We start from the raw sequence: 16,752 nt of genomic DNA on the forward strand, positions 1-16,752 counted from the left end.
CCACTACGTCATTGAGAAAAAAAGAAGATATGTTTACTGCAACTTCCACGTTATTATTGAGAAAACTTGTCAAGGATCGTTACGTTTACGTGTTACATGTATTTTATTCTTATATACATACGTCAACGTTATGTATTGAGAGATTTTGAGAGAATATGTCCTTAAAAAAAAAAAAAAAAAAAGCTATTTTTGTTTTCTTTGTAACGTTTTTTACAATTTACAAAAACCAAATCAGTTAACGATGACAATTTTGGATTTCATTCTCTAACAAAGTTGACCCGTACGTACGTACGTGAACACAATTCACACTATCGTTTAAATTACTAATTATGAGATCATCCCAAGCCCATGAATTATTGTCAACGAATTATGAATATTTTAATTAATATTTGTTTTGTATTGAAATATGGAAGATTCCATGGACTAGTTAAACTAATCTAGAGAGATTCCAGTTTTGGTAAGATTAGTTCCCACGTTATTAATTACAAAGAAGCAAAAGCGAAATCAAATTGTGTGGTCAAAGACAAAACCAATTAAAGTTTTTTTACAGCAATATTTCTAGAACGTTCATATCAAAACAAATAAACTATAAAGTCATCTTCTTCTTATCTCTTAACTCATAAAGATAGATTATTAATCCTCGTAATCTCCACGAGTTTAAGTTAGAAAGAAGAAGCAAAAAGGCAGAGATGAGTACGCCACGTGTCGGTAACTAAAGCCTCATCATACACACGCAAAAACGATTGGATAATATAAAAAAGAAAGACAAAACATCATCATTCATCATCAGTTTATGTACGGTTGTAAGAAGCCACTTGTCATTAAATCAACGGTAAGATAAGAACTCGTCTCCTTCTTCTCTACTTTTAAATTTAATAAACATATCAATCAATCCAAAATAGTACTATATTTTTAATTGTAGTTTAATAATGATTGGGTAGAGAATTTGTGGCCGTTGGATCTAAAACTAAATCCAAAAGATTGAAAGAGATTTATATAAATTGAAGAAGAAGAAGACGACTAGAGGCTCTTGAGTAGAAAGAAAGGTGGGGATAAGAGAGATGATGATGATCATGGAGGAAGGAGACGATAGATAATTTTAGGGTTTCTCTGATTTCTGATCCATTAACACTTTTTTTTTTCTTTTTTGGGGTTTTAAATATCTTCAAATTCTAGGGTTCTTCTTCTTCTTCTTCTTCTTCTTCATATACATAATCTTTCCAAATCCTGGTGAATTGTTTCTCCAGGGTTTCAATGGTGCTGAAAGCTTAAATCTTTAGCTAAGAGATTTAACAAAATTTCATCTTTTTTTCTTTTTTTTTTCAAATTTCATTCTGATTGTGAGGATTTTTTAAGATTTTGTTCATTCTTTAAACTGTTTATTGATTTTTTAGAACTTAATTAGGTTGATTTATAAAAGGGTATTGAATTGTTTGGTTTCTGGGATCGTTTCACCAGATTTAGATGGTGGAGAAAACAATCCGATTCTTGAAATGATGAAGAGACCGATCCCTAGTAGTTGGCCATGGTGGTTATTAAGAGGAGGTAGAAAAGAGAAAGAACCTGAAGCTCTTAAGTTTCCTTCTCCTCCTACTCGAGCTGCTAATATTAGTAAAAGAAAGGATCTTCAAGTTGAGAGCTTTGGTTCTTCTGGCTCTGAATCTGTTGCTCTTGCTCTTGCTGGTGATGGACCTGAATGGTCTGTTGGTTGGACTGAGCCTCATGGACCTGATTTCCAAAGTGATGATGGTGGCTTCTTAGTCCTGGTTCCTTGTTACAGAGCTCTTGTCGAAGCCTCTAGTAATAATAATAACCAGCTCCTCAGTGCTGTCAAGAATCTCCCCAGCGGTTTGCCTCCTGGTATGTATGATCAACACCCCCCTGATTTGTGCTCTTTGTTTGCTTTTTCCATTGCTACTACTCTCCTAGGATTGATACATTGGATAATGCTTGTGTTTGGTGCTTGATCTTGCTTGCTGTTAGTTAACCTTTGCCTAGAATCATGATGATGACAAATGTTAAGTCAACGACCATAGTTTCTCTCTTAGATAGTTTCTTTTGGATATTTTGATTGCCCAAGTGCCATGAATGATCCACAGTCTTTCGAAGTTTGATGTTCTGCTACTCTTCAAAATGTGCAGATGGGAAGAATTACATGGAGCAATGGCTTTCATCTCTGCAGAACCTTTGACCAGGTCCCTTTCCCTTGTTGTAGTTTAGTTAGTACTAGTTTTAGTTTCTCTAATTCGTTCTCATTTTAGTGTCTACATTAATCATCCTGAAAACTCAAAAAAAGGAGAAAAAAGGGAAAAGAAAAAGAGAGAACAAAAAAAAAAACACAAGTAGTTTTATGGTTTAGATTTAAGATGATTTGCATACATTGATGTGGGATTGGAAAAGCTATGGAGAAGAAAGAAGCAGCTTTAGCCTTGAGGGGTTCATAGTAAGATTGATTGGTTTACATTCAGAAAACAGATCAAAAATCCAAGAAAAAGAGGGTGGAGAACAAATTACATAGATCCTGGAAAGAAAGGATTGGGTGGAAGAAACAGACAGTGCTAGGGGTTCATATCAAGATGATCGAACAAATTTGATGGTGTGAATGGGATTTATTCAATTGAGATGGGAAATTCATGTAAAGTCTTGTAAATACAAAAAAAAATGGAAAAGAAAAAAGAGTGATGTATATATACTCTTGTAATCTATCTTGTCCTGTATCATAACCTCCTTGAAGACTGAGATAGAAGGTGATTGGAGATTGTATGTAATTATTAACTATGACTGATCTTTTTTGTATATAAGACAAAGCCATTGTAATTCTCTGTATAATATGTATATTGGAATTGGGGAAGCAGGAAGAGTTTCTCTAAATTTTGAATGTTCAGATACTTTTAGTAAATCAGTAAGAGACATTATTATGCTTTGGATCTATTCATGTTATCAAGAATTCCTTAAAGAAACAGAGCAAGAACAATTGATGTAACAACAATAATTTCTGTTTTTGTACACATCAATATGGAACTGACCGACTGAGAGGATTCAGGCAAGGGGGTCCATATTATCAAGCATCCCCACCGTCAAAGTAGTAAATTTATCATTAAGCTGCTGAATGTTTAATACTTAGTCTTAAAGCAAAGCTTTTTTATTAGAGCTTTAATCATGAATATAAATACATAATGAGGGTAGTTTAGTCATATTAATTAGAGGTAGAGACAAAACCGCTGATGTCGACAGGAGTGAGAAAGAGAGAGAGAGAAGTAACGTTACGCTCTCTGTTTCTCACTTGAGAGCCAAAAAGTTAGCAAAAAAAGAAAGTAAGAGAAAGAAGAAGAAGAAGAAGAAGAAGAAGAAGAAGGAGAGGAAGAAGCTGGAGAATGAACTTAAAAGCTCAGCTCACTTCATAAGCTTCTTCTAAGTCTCTCTTAATCTTTGAGTATTTTTTTAGTTACGAAACAATGGAGTCCGGGTCGGGTTTGGATCCGGGTACTGGTAACAACAAGGGTAAAGGAAGTGGTGGCGAGAGAAAGTTCGGAGCTTTCTTGAAGAGAGTAGAACCTTTTTTACCTAGAAAAGATTTGAATCCGAGAGACTTAAGATCTTGGGCCAAAAAATCTGGTTTTGTCTCCGATTACTCCGGTGAAACCAGCACGAGTACTACCAAGTTTGGTGAAAGCTCTGATTTTTTTGGTTTGCGAAAAGGTACAAGAGATCAAAATCAAACACTCCCTGGTAAAACCGAGGTCGACCCGATTTTGGGACGAAATAGACCCGAAATCGAACACATAACCGGATCTGCACCCGGTTTTGAGTCCGGGTCTAGAGAGGAGGAAGAAGAGAGGAGACTGAACCGGAATGAGGCAACATCGGAGACGGAGAGTGAAGGCGGGAAACTCAATAAGGATTTGGAAAAGGGGTTTTATTATCCAGGCGGTGGAGAATTATCAGAAGATGGACAATGGCCTAAACCCATTCTGATCAAGTTTGGTCTTAGAGACAATCCTGGATTTGGTTTGTTTTCCAATCTCAGCTTCGTTAACGGTTATAAAGTAAGATTCTTTTCAGAGGATAAAGGAAGATTCTTGTTTCTTGAATTTGAACTGCAGTTCCACTTATCTACTACGGTCTGCAACACTATCTCTCACTTGTTGGTTCACTTGTGTTTATTCCTCTGGTCATTGTACCAGCCATGGATGGTTCTGATGTAAGCTTCTTCTTCTTCTTCTTCTTCTTCAATGGATACTTACTTGAGAAACTTCTTTGTTTTATTCTTGATTAGTATTTGACTTTTTTTTTTTATGATGATAGAAAGATACTGCAGCAGTGATTTCAACAATGCTGCTTCTCACTGGACTTACAACTATACTTCACTCTTATTTCGGTACTCGGCTTCCGTTGGTTCAAGGAAGCTCCTTTGTTTACTTGGCCCCGGTTTTAGTTGTCATTAACTCTGAGGAGTTTAGGAACCTCACCGAGAATGTAAGTTTACAAAATATAAATCAGATAAGAGCGTTTTGAGTTCTTGGAACGTTGCGATGAAACTGGTGTATTTTTTTCATAATTGGGCGCAGAAATTTCGGGACACAATGAGAGAACTACAGGGGGCTATAATTGTTGGTTCATTATTCCAATGCATATTGGGATTCAGTGGTCTCATGTCTCTTCTTCTTAGGTAACTCAAGAAACACCGCAGCTTCTTGGTTTAGTTATATAGACCTCACAAGATATCACATCTTTCTTCTTCTTAAAACTCTATTTTTTCAGATTTATTAATCCTGTCGTAGTAGCTCCAACTGTAGCTGCAGTGGGATTAGCATTCTTTAGCTATGGATTTCCACAAGCCGGCACTTGTGTTGAGATCAGCGTTCCATTAATACTTTTGCTTCTCATTTTCACATTGGTAAGAAACTGTCTCAGCTTGAATAGTAGAAGTATGTTTCAATCTCTTTGGTAAAGGACTGGTTTTAATCTTAACTACGTTTCAGTATCTCCGTGGAGTTTCACTCTTTGGTCATCGCTTATTCCGGATTTACGCGGTATGTTGTTTAGCCTTTGTGTAAACGGGAAGTGTCAAGTGTCAAACCTTTTTTCGAGGGATCAGGCCTTTGCTTTTGTTATCATGTTTTCAGGTGCCACTGAGTGCTTTGATCGTATGGACATATGCATTCTTTTTAACGATTGGTGGGGCATATGACTACAGAGGCTGCAACGCCGACATACCGAGCTCTAACATATTGATAAATGAGTGTAAGAAGCATGCATATACTATGAAGCATTGCAGAACTGATGCTTCAAATGCTTGGAGAACGGCTTCTTGGCTCAGAATCCCTTATCCATTTCAATGGGGATTCCCAAATTTTCACATGAGAACTTCTATCATTATGATCTTTGTGTCTTTGGTTGCATCAGTGGATTCGGTAGGTAACTCTTTCCTTGTTGCCATTCCTGTTTTTTTCCCTCTAAAGGTGTGATCTTGCTGCTAAAATGTTGTAGATGGTGCACTTGTATAGGTTGGAACATATCATTCTGCGTCTATGTTAGTGAATGCTAAGCGTCCAACACGGGGAATTGTCAGTAGAGGTATTGCATTAGAAGGTTTCTGCAGTTTATTGGCTGGGATCTGGGGTTCAGGAACCGGTTCAACCACTTTAACTGAAAATATTCATACCATCAACATCACCAAGGTGGCTAGCCGAAGAGCTTTGATGATCGGAGCTATGTTCTTGATAGTGTTGTCATTTTTAGGTAAGCATTATCCAATGAATGATCCAAAGTGTGAAATCTTTATCATACCACTTACTCCATTTTGTGAATATCTTTAAATTTGACAGGAAAAATAGGCGCGATTCTTGCTTCAATACCACAGGCTTTGGCTGCTTCAGTATTATGCTTTATATGGGCACTTACAGTGGCTCTAGGTCTATCGAATCTACGGTATACACAAACAGCAAGCTTTAGGAACATAACAATAGTTGGAGTCTCACTGTTTCTTGGGTTATCCATCCCTGCTTACTTCCAGCAGTACCAGCCACTATCCAGTCTAATACTACCAAGCTATTACCTGCCTTTTGGAGCCGCGTCAAGCGGACAATTCCAAACGGGTATCGAGCAAGTAAGCCACATTCCTTTCATTGCCTTGATTAGCAATTTTCTTGGACAATGGACGACCAACTCTCTTCTTATGCAAACTGCAGCTTGATTTTGCCATGAACGCAGTGCTATCTATGAATATGGTTGTAACCTTTCTAGTGGCTTTCGTACTGGACAACACTGTACCGGGTAATAAGGAAGAGCGAGGAGTATATGTGTGGACAAGAGTCGAGGACATGAAGATGGACCCTGAGATGCAAGCTGATTACTCATTGCCAAGAAAATTTGTTCAGATTTTTGGTTGCAGATGTTGTTAAGTAGAGATGTCTCAGCACTAATATCAGCATTTCAATAGCTTACGCACATGTTCTTAATATATATGGAAGCAAAAGGTTATTTACACAAAAAATAATGATAGCCCCTCCAGTGTTGAGTTTGCGTATGTTCAGAACCCTATCAAGAAACTGACTAACCTACAGGATGGAACAGAGAGTTACATACACAAAAATAATGAATTTTTTTCTCAAAGAATGAAATGTTGTTGTTCCGTGTTACTGTTATAAGCTATGATATTTAAAACTTACAAGAGGTGTACATGCTAGCTCTTTTTTTTGCTTTGAACTGTACCTACGCGGTTGACGAAAAGAAAAAGAAAAAGAACAAAAAAAAAAAAGTCTTCCATCAGTACTTGATGACATGGTGGCGTAACCATAGTTCATACATGATCATGTGAAATGCGTCAAATTTGACAGGAGGTGTATTCCACTGAAAATGCTTCTGCACCTGCACAACAACAAGACTAATCAGATGTCTTGATGAGCTCACTTTGTATACAAAATTAAAGAAAAGGGAGAGAATCTTATTACCTTCACCAAGTTGTTATGTAACGAAACAAACTCAGACTGAGGTATGTTCTTTAGGATCTGCTTAAGGTTATAAACATCTCGCTCTCTGAGTACAACTGCAAATTTTCGCCAATCCAGGATGTCGTTGAAAGGGAGGTCGTAGTAGTCTGATAATATGACTGTCCAAAGATAAACGCCGACAGAAATAACAAGATGCATTATTATTTCAGGTTCTTTAATGGTATAGTGTTCTGATGAGTGCAGAAAGAGTATATAAGAACACGTACCAGGTACACATCCATAATGGATCGAGTCAGTTATGCGAGCGCTGTTGACTTGAGAACCGCCAGGGCATATGCAGAATTTAGTCCTGTAGAATCTCTTCTGGTACACTAAATGCCCTGTCGCCCTGTTAATTCTGTTGTTTGAAATATCAAGCTCTGTGTCGTTTTCCCACACACGGGCAAGTATTACCCGTATCTTGGAATTCCGATGACCAGCCCAAAAACCAAGGGTTGTCCTGTAACACCACCGTTTAACAGTATTAGTAACATTCTAGGATGCAACTGTTAAAATCAAACTCCAAATTGACATAAAAGAAAGATAAGAAAACGAGCCAACAATACAACTCCACGATCTAACTAGTTTAAGAACCTTGAAAAGCCTCTGGCCGATCACAAGACCCAGCCATTCTAAATTATTTGTATCCGAGGAGAATCAAACAGCAAAGCTATAAACTTTGAACATTTACAGAGTTCTTAGAGAGGACTCATGCTAAATTATGAGATCTATCTAACAAACACAGGCAAGAAAAAAGGACAAAGGAGGCTTAGTTTACCGATTCTCAACATCATTCCCACCGGCAGGGAGAGCAAAAGGCTGAAGAACTTGAGGCAAAGCAACATCTTTATGAGGAATAAAACCAACATTGTAGCTCGGTGAGCACACAACCCTAATTGTATTCTTAATCAGAAGAGGAGATCCCTCGAAAGCTCTCACACCAACATCATGACAGGTAACAAAGAAGTGATCAGCTCCTAAAGTTCTATTCCAATAAGGATACTTAGCTATCAATCCATCAACATAATCTTGAACAATCACAGTCATGTTTTCATATGACGTTCCCTGCCAACAACAACAACAAACACCAATCAAATCAAAAGCTTAATTCCCAAATTTCAATCTTTCTAAAATCCTAATTACACGAAAACTCTTACTTTGCCTCGCATCTTGTGACAAGAGACTGGAATGAAGAAGAGATCAGCCTCTTCTGGATCTAGGGTTCGAAATCGACTCTCTCTAATGTTCTGGAAGAAGTAACCCTCACTAGCGTATTTACCGGTAACTTTCCTCGGCGTCTGATAAAACGTGTTCGGATCTCCGTCGGGATAAATATAAACCTTGAATCTCTTCTCCATCTCTGCGTAATTCAATCGGAAAGACTCCGGCGAGTGATAAACATCGGAATAATTATTATCTTCTCCCGTCGTCGGTGCTGTGCCGTCGTTGTCGTCGTTGTTGTTATCTGTCTTGTCTTCCTTCACGGTCTGAGGAACATGAATCGGCGTTAACACGACCGGAGACGGCGGCGAAGTGCGCAAGGAATTGAGGGAGAGGTAGAAGAGGGAAACGAAAGTGAGAACAGCGACGGTGAGGAGTGAGGTTTTGAGTGAACATAACGGCGAAGATCCGCCGCCGGGGAACAACGACGGTTTAACGATCGTCATCGTCGGGTCGGATCTAAAAGCTCTCTCTCTATTGCAAAGTATCAAATCAATCTTTTTTAGCTGTCTTTTGTGTGAGCTCACATGCTTATTTTTTATGGGCTCTTTAATTATTTTACTTATTAATACTATTTTTATATTACTGTAATCTTAAATTCTTAATCATTACTATTTTTTTAATGAAAATCAATCAAATTAATATTTAGATGTTGTATTTAATCTTTTATTTTTGTTTTACTAGTTTTTTTCTAAATTATACTATTGTGATAAATCTCAGATTCAAATCTGGACTAATTTTCGAGAATTTTGAAAAGTTAAAAAAATTTGGCCAATATTTATAGTGGCAAATTACCAATACTAGGATTTGGATTTGTTTATAACCTATCTGCAATGTACATACTTTGTGTACAGTTTGTACCTCCATATTACAAAAGAATAAAAAAAAGGAAATTTCAGAAACTAAATATTTTACGTAATATTCTAATGAATCTTACAAGTTACAAGTCATATTAGACTTCTAATGTAACTCAGAAGTCAAAGTAACTCCTAGTTAGGTTTTGGTGCACCTATTCCCGTTTAGTCTTGGACTTTGTTTAACAAATCAAACCACACACACGCTTATAAATATGCATAGAAAGCAAACATCTTATTCTTAGTTTCTTACATTAATTATTTCGATCTAAAAGATTTTGAAAGAGAAGATGGCTTCGCAGAAGAAGATAGCTTCCCTAATTATTTGTTTCCTTCTGTTGTTTCTTCTTCCCATCGCCTTTTCTGAGCCGACAAGGTTAGTTTAGTTTATTTTTTCATTCCTTCATATGTTTCATACAGTCAAACATATCTAACAATTCAACATCTATGTTGTGTGTACACAAAAATTCACATGTTTTCTCACTTCACATACATGTTTCGTTGATTTTTGTTTGCTAGCAATTGTGATTCTCGTGTGAGTTCGAAGAATATTTTTTTCATAGAACTATAACGTGTGTACGTATATATGTTATTGGATTTGTGTATTAACTTGTAAGGTCGATCTTGTTTTTGAGGTTACAGTTTCTTATATTAGAAACAAATTATAATCTCCCTTTTTGCGTTAGAGTTAGATTTATGTATGCACACTAAGCGTTTTCAATCCAGTGCATTGACTTTAATTATGCGTAACTATTATAATTCTACAGGAACTTAGATGGAAGAAGTGCAAGAGCTCCAACAGTGCAGCAGATAAAGAAAAGACATGGGACTCGAGAGGTATGGATTTGATGATATATATATATATATATATATATATATATATTTATCAATAATCGAATATATACTAATGTTTGTAGATATAAAACTAATAATTTTTAATTCAGGTGGTAGTGGACAATGGGATTATCAGAGTCAGTTTCTCAAGCCCTGAAGGACTTGTAACTGGGATCAAATACAAAGGGATCGACAATGTTCTATCACCACATCTACGAGCTCGAGGGTGATTACTTTTTCAGTAAATTAATATTGTAGTAATCAATTATTATATCCTAAAAGCTTATGTTATGCAAGTACATAAAATTGTCCTGATTAATTAGTTTGGTTTAATGTAGGTACTGGGACCTCATGTGGCAAGGAGAAAACATTCGCCAGGGCGGCTTAGATCGGTAATTAACTACAGTCTAGTTTATGTTTTGTCTGATTTGTAGTATTTAATAAAACAAACACACGTTCACATTTATAGACCATGTATCTAACTTATACTATTAGGGTTTAATAAATTAATTTTCATGATAATTGTTTTTTATTTATAAAATTTTTGATCTTTTAAATATTTAATACAAATATGAAATATAGCTAACTGACTAAATCCTTTTAATTTATACACATCGATCTAATTGTTTTTTTTTTTTTTTTGGGTTCAGAATCGAAGGAACCAAATTTAGAATCATCAGTCAAACCCAAGAACAAGTGGAGATTTCGTTCTCTAGAACATGGAAGCGTGGTGATCCTCATATTCCATTAAACGTAGACAAGAGGTATATCATACGTGCAAATACTTCAGGATTCTACACATATGGAATCTTCGAGAGACTTCCCGAGTGGCCAGAACTCGACATGGGTTTAATTCGACTCGTTTTCAAACTCAACCCAGAGAGGTATCTTAAATTATACGATTCCATTGTTTTCTTATTTGCTTTTTTTTTTTAATATATAAAATAGAGAGTTTATCTTAACTCTAAACAAAATGTGTCTGTAGCTTTCATTACATGGTGGTGGCTGATAACCGGCAAAGAGAAATGCCAACGGAGGCTGACCGTGACATCGATCATGGCCATGCCAAGGCTCTTGGTTATAAAGAGGCTGTACAATTGACTCATCCTCATAACTCCAAGTTCAAAAACCAGGTACTTAGCTTATAGTATTTTGCATACTTTTTGAAGTCACGTACGTATTATAGATTTATTTGTTCGTGCATCCGAAATCTCTAATTTTGATTGTTAAACTGAATGATATTAAGGTCGATGACAAGTACCAATACACATGTAATATCGAAGACAACAAGGTACACGGTTGGATCTCAACCAAGTCCCATGTTGGCTTTTGGATCATCTCACCAAGCGGCGAATATCGCTCCGGTGGACCAATCAAACAAGAGCTCACGTCTCACGTCGGTCCGACGGCCCTCACGGTAAGGAGATCCACCCAAAGCTAATCAGCAAAAGATTAATATAGTATTATATTAAATATTTTAGCTAGTTTACTTAAATCAGTTTGAATATACGCAGACTTTTATAAGCGGTCATTATGTTGGTGCGGACATGAAGACACATTACGTAACTGGTGAATCGTGGAAAAAGGTCTTGGGTCCTGTTTTCATCTACGTCAACTCTGACTCTAGCAGCAATAGTCCTGAAGATTCATTATGGGAAGATGCCAAACGACAGGTTTATTTTTAATTCATCAATTAATTTTTAAAGTAATTTACAAATAAGAGACGCTAATTTTAGCTATATTAATTTCTCAGACCAAAAAAGAAGTCAAAGCCTGGCCGTATGATTTTGTAGCATCCTCTGACTTTCCTACTCGTCGAGAAAGAGGAACCGTCACCGGTCGTCTCATAGTCAACGACAGGTATAGTTATTTGCTTAAACAAATCGAATATTTATATTGATACTTTGTATTAATAGTATATTTATTGACAAATAAAATTATAGATTCTTGACGTCGGGAGGATCTGCATATGTCGGTTTAGCACCCCCGGGAGAAGCTGGTTCGTGGCAAACAAATACTAAGGTTTGTTATTGTTACACTTTGATCTCACTTCTTTAAACTTTAATGTAACTTACTGAATTATCGAATACATGTATTGATCGTTAATTGTTTTTTTCAGGGATATCAATTTTGGACAAAGACTAACGAAACAGGTCACTTCACGATAGATGACGTCAGACCGGGAACATACAATCTGTATGGATGGGTTCCTGGTTTTATCGGGGACTTTCTATACCAAAACCGTGTTGACGTAGCTGCAGGGTCAGAGATTAGTCTAGATAGAGTTGTGTACGAGCCACCTAGGAACGGTCCAACGTTATGGGAGATTGGTGTACCAGATCGAACCGCTCGAGAATACTTTGTACCAGAGCCATACAAGAACACAATGAACCCATACCTAGACCAAACTGACAAGTAAGTCTTTTAAATCCTCTTGTTCACATTGTTGCTAAACCGGTTTTGGGTCTGATAGTGTTCCGGTTTGGTTGTTTCACAGTTTTAGGCAGTACGGATTATGGCAACGATACACAGAGTTATATCCAAATCACGATCTCGTCTACACAATTGGAGCTAGTAACTATAGCCAAGACTGGTTCTACGCTCATGTCACAAGGTTAGAAGTTACATTAAAACAAAAAGTCTGAAACTTTCAGTGAATTCATGAATAGACATTTAACTTTAACTCACTTATTCTGCAGGAAAACCGGTGATTTAACATACGTGCCAACAACATGGCAGATCGTGTTTCAGCTTCCATACGTAAACTGGCGAGGCAGCTACACATTGCAGCTAGCTTTAGCCTCGGCCGCACGGGCTAATTTACAAGTTCGGATCAATAACGAAAACACGTGGCCGTTTTTCTCAACTGGTACTATTGGAAAAGACAATGCTATAGCAAGACATGGAATCCATGGACTCTACAGGCTTTATAGCATCAGTGTCCCTGGAAGGTTGCTAAGAACCGGGACCAACACGATTTATCTTCGACAAGCTAAAGCAATAGGACCATTTGAAGGTCTTATGTATGATTACATTCGTCTAGAAGAGCCTTCTAGAGATTAGAATCATATATATAGTTGTTAGGATTTGGTTTTCTTTTTTTTTTTTTACACTTAGGAGATTATAGTTGTATATAGATCAAAGGGTTTTTGGGATTTACTGAATTTGATCTATTCTTTTAAATATTTTTTTGTGAAATTGATTTGGATTTTTTATATGATTGCTAATTTGCTAAGGTTTATAGTATTATCATAAGATTCATAAGTGGTTTTAAAAACCGGAACAAGATTGAAGCATGAACAAGAAAATGCCACCAGCAACAGAAACGTTAAGAGATTCAAATTCACCTGCCATGGGAATGCTCACAAGGTCGCATACTTTCCGTGACTGCTCAGACAAACCGTTCCCTTCACTACCTAAAATCAAGCATAAAGGCTTCTCTGCTACAGACTGAGCAAACTCTTGGTTAAGTCTGGAGACAGGTTTTGGTTTTTGAGTAGTAGTTGATGGATGACCAGCTAATAGCTTCATCTGGAACTCACGCTCTAGAAGCTTAAGGTGGTTCCAGTTGCCTGAAACTATAGGCAGTTGAAACGAAGCACCTCGGCTTGCTCTAAGTGCTTTCTCATTAAACGGATCACAACAACCCGGAAGCAGAAATGCACCATCCTATCATAAACATTAGCAATATTGTTAGGATGTTTCTCTCATTAGAGATTTATCTCAAAAAATGAATAAAGAAGAAAGGATGATCATTTGTATACCCAATTAAAAGCCATAGCTGATCTGATTAAAGTGCCAAGGTTCCCCGGGTTCTGTATGCTGTCTAGAACAAGAACTCGGTGAGCAGAAGGGAACCATTTACTACAGTCTTTGACAATGTCTACATCATCTTTAAGATCAATGAAGCTGCTAGGGATTCTCATCAAGGCAATGGCTTCAACAGATTCAGTAGATTGCACACCAGAGAGTTTCTTCATCACCAAAGAACTTACTCGAACAGTTCGAATACTTAAACTCTCTAATCCTTGTGGAATCTGAGCTTCCTCGTGGAGAAGTAGACACTCAATTTCAGTTGTAATACCTAGCTTATTCTCTTGAAAGCTACACACTTCCCTGTGAAACAATGCATTAAAAAGTTATCTCCTTGAAACTCAATTTCACAAACAATAACAAAAAGGAAACTACTTTCCTCTGTTTTCTTAAGTAGTAGTAATCTAAGAAACAGAGAGTAACAAGATCAGTGATGATTTAACCTAATTGGGATAGCTCCGACGACAAGAACAGAGCCATGAGCGTGGCGATAAGAGGAGCTTTGGCGGAGTTTAAGACAGTGTTTGACAAAAGGGTTTGAAGTGCTGGTAATGTAATTCACATGAGACGGCAGCGCAACTCTATTCTCCGGAGACTTATCTAAACTGTTAATAAGAAGAAGATCATCTGAAGGGTTTCTTATCTGAATCTGTGTTCTTGGGAATTGAGCTGATGAAGCTCGAAGCTTTGAAACTGAGGTTTTGAATTCGAATGGGAGACGCGGTGACACAGATTGTGAAACGAAAGCACATCCGCAATGCATTGCCGTTTGCAACTAATCCGATTTCTCTTCTTCTGCTCCGGTGAAGCTAAGGCGGAGAAGATGACTAAAAGGCCTAAGGGCTTCATATTTAAGTAAAAAAGCCCAATACATTAAAAGAGTTAGGCCCAATAACAAGCCCATTAAGTAATGTTTTTTAACGGTAAAACCTCTCTTCCTCATCATCCTCTCTGTTTCTCTCTTCGCTTCTTCTCTTCGTCTATGAATCCGCAAATTTGGTTCTTTCGTGTTCGTTTTATGAATCGAACTCATGTTACGAATGCAGATTAACAGAGGAACCCAATACGTGATTGTTTGATCACTAATCTATTCCACGACCAAATTTGTGATGCATCTAACCGAGAAATCAGTTCTTCTGGAATTGATCAGGCGATGCAGCTTTCTTCGCGTTTTCAAACAGATACAGACTCAATTGGTTACTCGTGATCTTCTTCGCGATGACTTATTCGTCAACAAAGTCGTGACCTTTCTGGGCAAATCCTCCGATTTCGCAACTTACAGCTGTATGATTCTCCACAGTATCCGTTCTCTGTTGACCTCGTTTCCATACAACACGATTTTATCAAGCTACGCGATCTGCGATAACCCACGAGTGACGTTTCTTGTTTACAGAACGTTTGTGAGTAACGGGTTTACACCGGACATGTTCACGTTTCCTCCAGTTTTCAAGGCTTGTGGGAAGTTTTCAGGGATCAGAGAAGGGAAACAGATTCATGGAGTTGTCACGAAGATGGGTTTTTCAGATGATATCTATGTGCAAAACTCGCTTGTTCATTTATATGGAGTTTGCGGAGATTCAGGGAGTGCATGTAAAGTGTTCGATGAAATGCCTGTGAGAGATGTAGTTTCGTGGACTGGTATTATAACTGGTTTCACGAGGACTGGTTTGTATAAAGAAGCTTTGGATACGTTTTCAAAGATGGATGTTGAGGCTAATTTGGCTACGTATGTTTGTGCTTTGGTCTCGAGTGGGCGGGTAGGGTGTTTAAGTTTAGGGCAAGGAATCCATGGGTTGATTTTAAAAAGGGCGTCTTTGATTAGCTTAGAGACTGGTAATGCTCTTATAGATATGTATGTGAAATGTGAGCAATTGTCTGATGCAATGAGAGTTTTTGGTGAATTGCAAAAGAAAGATAAAGTTTCTTGGAATAGTATGATTAGTGGGTTGGTGCAATGCAAAAGGCCTAACGAGGCGATTGAGTTGTTTTCTCGGATGCAAACGTCTTCGTGTATAAAGCCAGATGGGCATATACTTACAAGTGTTCTCTCTGCATGTGCTATCTCAGGAGCTGTGGATTACGGAAGATGGGTTCATGAGTATGTTGTAAGCGCTGGTATTAAATGGGATACACATATTGGAACCGCGGTTGTTGATATGTATGCAAAATGTGGTTACATTGAAACAGCTTTGGAGGTTTTCAAGGGAGTTAGAAGTAAGAATGTGTCTACTTGGAATGCTCTGTTAGGTGGTTTAGCTATCCATGGACATGGACATGAATCCCTTCAATATTTCGAAGAAATGGTTACCCTCGGTTATAAGCCGAACCAGGTAACTTTTCTTGCGGTTTTAAACGCTTGTTGCCACGCTGGTTTAGTCGAAGAAGGTAGAAGATGTTTCCATAAGATGAAAAGCAGAGAATACAATCTATCTCCTAAGCTAGAGCATTATGGATGCTTGATTGATTTACTCTGTAGAGCTGGATTGCTAGATGAAGCACTAGACATCGTTAAAGCAATGCCGGTTAAACCAGATGTGCGTATATGCGGAGCTATTCTTAGTGCTTGTAAGAGTAGAGGGACATTAATGGAGCTTCCTAAAGATATATTGGATAGTTTTTTAGAGATGAAGGTTGAAGATAGTGGTGTGTATGTGCTTCTGTCTAATATTTTTGCTGCTAATAAAAGATGGGATGATGTTTCGAGAATTAGGAGGTTGATGAAGGTAAAAGGTATCTCGAAGGTTCCAGGATCAAGTTCTATAGAGAAGTTCATAGCATAGAACAATGATGATGCATGTATGTATGACAATGATCATCATTCATCATATATGAGAATGTCAGAATGTGAGGAGTTCATGAGTTTCTCGCATGTCTCTGCCTAAAGCTGAACTTGTCCTCTTCTACTTCACGTTCCTCTCGCCTCTTCACCTTATTATATGTGTATATAAGTATATAATATTATTAATTTCTATGCAGTTACATTGTACATGATTCTTGATTCAGCGATTGATAATTGATCATTTCCTAAAAAAGATTAA

The 16,752-nt window shown here is 37.4% G+C and overlaps 5 protein-coding genes and 1 pseudogene across 10 annotated transcripts; 4 read left to right on the forward strand and 2 right to left on the reverse strand.

The window, feature by feature from the left end:
* The first annotated feature begins 614 nt into the window (after nt 1-614).
* On the forward strand, nt 615-2,871 carry LOC104729355 (uncharacterized). 4 transcript variants are annotated; one of them, XM_087477824.1, is made up of 4 exons: nt 620-832; nt 942-1,046; nt 1,459-1,860; nt 2,142-2,871. In XM_087477824.1, the coding sequence occupies exons 3-4, from the start codon at nt 1,494-1,496 to the stop codon at nt 2,189-2,191; spliced, it is 417 nt and encodes a 138-aa protein (XP_087333950.1). In that variant the 5' UTR covers nt 620-832; nt 942-1,046; nt 1,459-1,493; the 3' UTR covers nt 2,192-2,871. The 4 variants fall into 4 exon arrangements, with proteins under 4 accessions (XP_087333948.1, XP_087333950.1, XP_087333949.1 ...); XM_087477822.1 differs by having other exon boundaries at nt 615-832; nt 942-1,860; XM_087477823.1 differs by lacking the exon at nt 942-1,046.
* Nucleotides 2,872-3,133: 262 nt separating this feature from the next.
* LOC104729357 (nucleobase-ascorbate transporter 11) lies at nt 3,134-6,463 on the forward strand. Its single transcript, XM_010448295.3, has 10 exons — nt 3,134-4,008; nt 4,104-4,201; nt 4,306-4,476; nt 4,569-4,669; nt 4,762-4,897; nt 4,983-5,033; nt 5,127-5,414; nt 5,508-5,742; nt 5,829-6,109; nt 6,192-6,463. Exons 1-10 carry the CDS (start codon nt 3,456-3,458, stop codon nt 6,402-6,404), a joined length of 2,127 nt encoding a protein of 708 aa, XP_010446597.1. The 5' UTR covers nt 3,134-3,455; the 3' UTR covers nt 6,405-6,463.
* On the reverse strand, nt 5,827-8,774 carry LOC104729356 (putative glycosyltransferase At5g03795). Of its 2 annotated transcripts, XR_758258.3 has the most exons (6): nt 8,150-8,774; nt 7,771-8,057; nt 7,220-7,452; nt 6,954-7,111; nt 6,672-6,870; nt 5,827-6,560 (listed from the first exon to the last, which is right to left on the reverse strand). XR_758258.3 is itself a non-coding variant. In XM_010448294.3 (5 exons), exons 1-5 carry the CDS (start codon nt 8,657-8,659, stop codon nt 6,769-6,771), a joined length of 1,290 nt encoding a protein of 429 aa, XP_010446596.1. In that variant the 5' UTR covers nt 8,660-8,774; the 3' UTR covers nt 6,581-6,768. The 2 variants fall into 2 exon arrangements, 1 of the variants encoding a protein (XP_010446596.1); XM_010448294.3 differs by lacking the exon at nt 5,827-6,560 and having other exon boundaries at nt 6,581-6,870.
* A 552-nt stretch (nt 8,775-9,326) lies between these two features.
* LOC104729359 (uncharacterized) lies at nt 9,327-13,099 on the forward strand. The gene is made up of 13 exons (XM_010448297.2): nt 9,327-9,443; nt 9,835-9,904; nt 10,012-10,127; nt 10,240-10,293; nt 10,552-10,785; nt 10,887-11,034; nt 11,148-11,318; nt 11,416-11,574; nt 11,655-11,761; nt 11,845-11,923; nt 12,021-12,316; nt 12,399-12,515; nt 12,601-13,099. Exons 1-13 carry the CDS (start codon nt 9,358-9,360, stop codon nt 12,962-12,964), a joined length of 2,001 nt encoding a protein of 666 aa, XP_010446599.1. The 5' UTR covers nt 9,327-9,357; the 3' UTR covers nt 12,965-13,099.
* Nucleotides 12,993-14,682, reverse strand: LOC104729358 (uncharacterized). The gene is made up of 3 exons (XM_010448296.3): nt 14,158-14,682; nt 13,666-14,017; nt 12,993-13,570 (listed from the first exon to the last, which is right to left on the reverse strand). The coding sequence occupies exons 1-3, from the start codon at nt 14,475-14,477 to the stop codon at nt 13,172-13,174; spliced, it is 1,071 nt and encodes a 356-aa protein (XP_010446598.1). The 5' UTR covers nt 14,478-14,682; the 3' UTR covers nt 12,993-13,171.
* A 141-nt stretch (nt 14,683-14,823) lies between these two features.
* LOC104733096 (pentatricopeptide repeat-containing protein At4g38010 pseudogene) lies at nt 14,824-16,705 on the forward strand (annotated as a pseudogene). Its single transcript, XR_015574042.1, has one exon. The product of XR_015574042.1 is annotated as a pentatricopeptide repeat-containing protein At4g38010 pseudogene (transcript).
* Nucleotides 16,706-16,752: the final 47 nt, after the last annotated feature.

Source organism: Camelina sativa, chromosome 12 (genome assembly GCF_030686135.1).
Source record: "Camelina sativa cultivar CO46 ecotype springtype chromosome 12, ASM3068613v1".
NCBI lineage: Eukaryota > Viridiplantae > Streptophyta > Magnoliopsida > Brassicales > Brassicaceae > Camelina > Camelina sativa.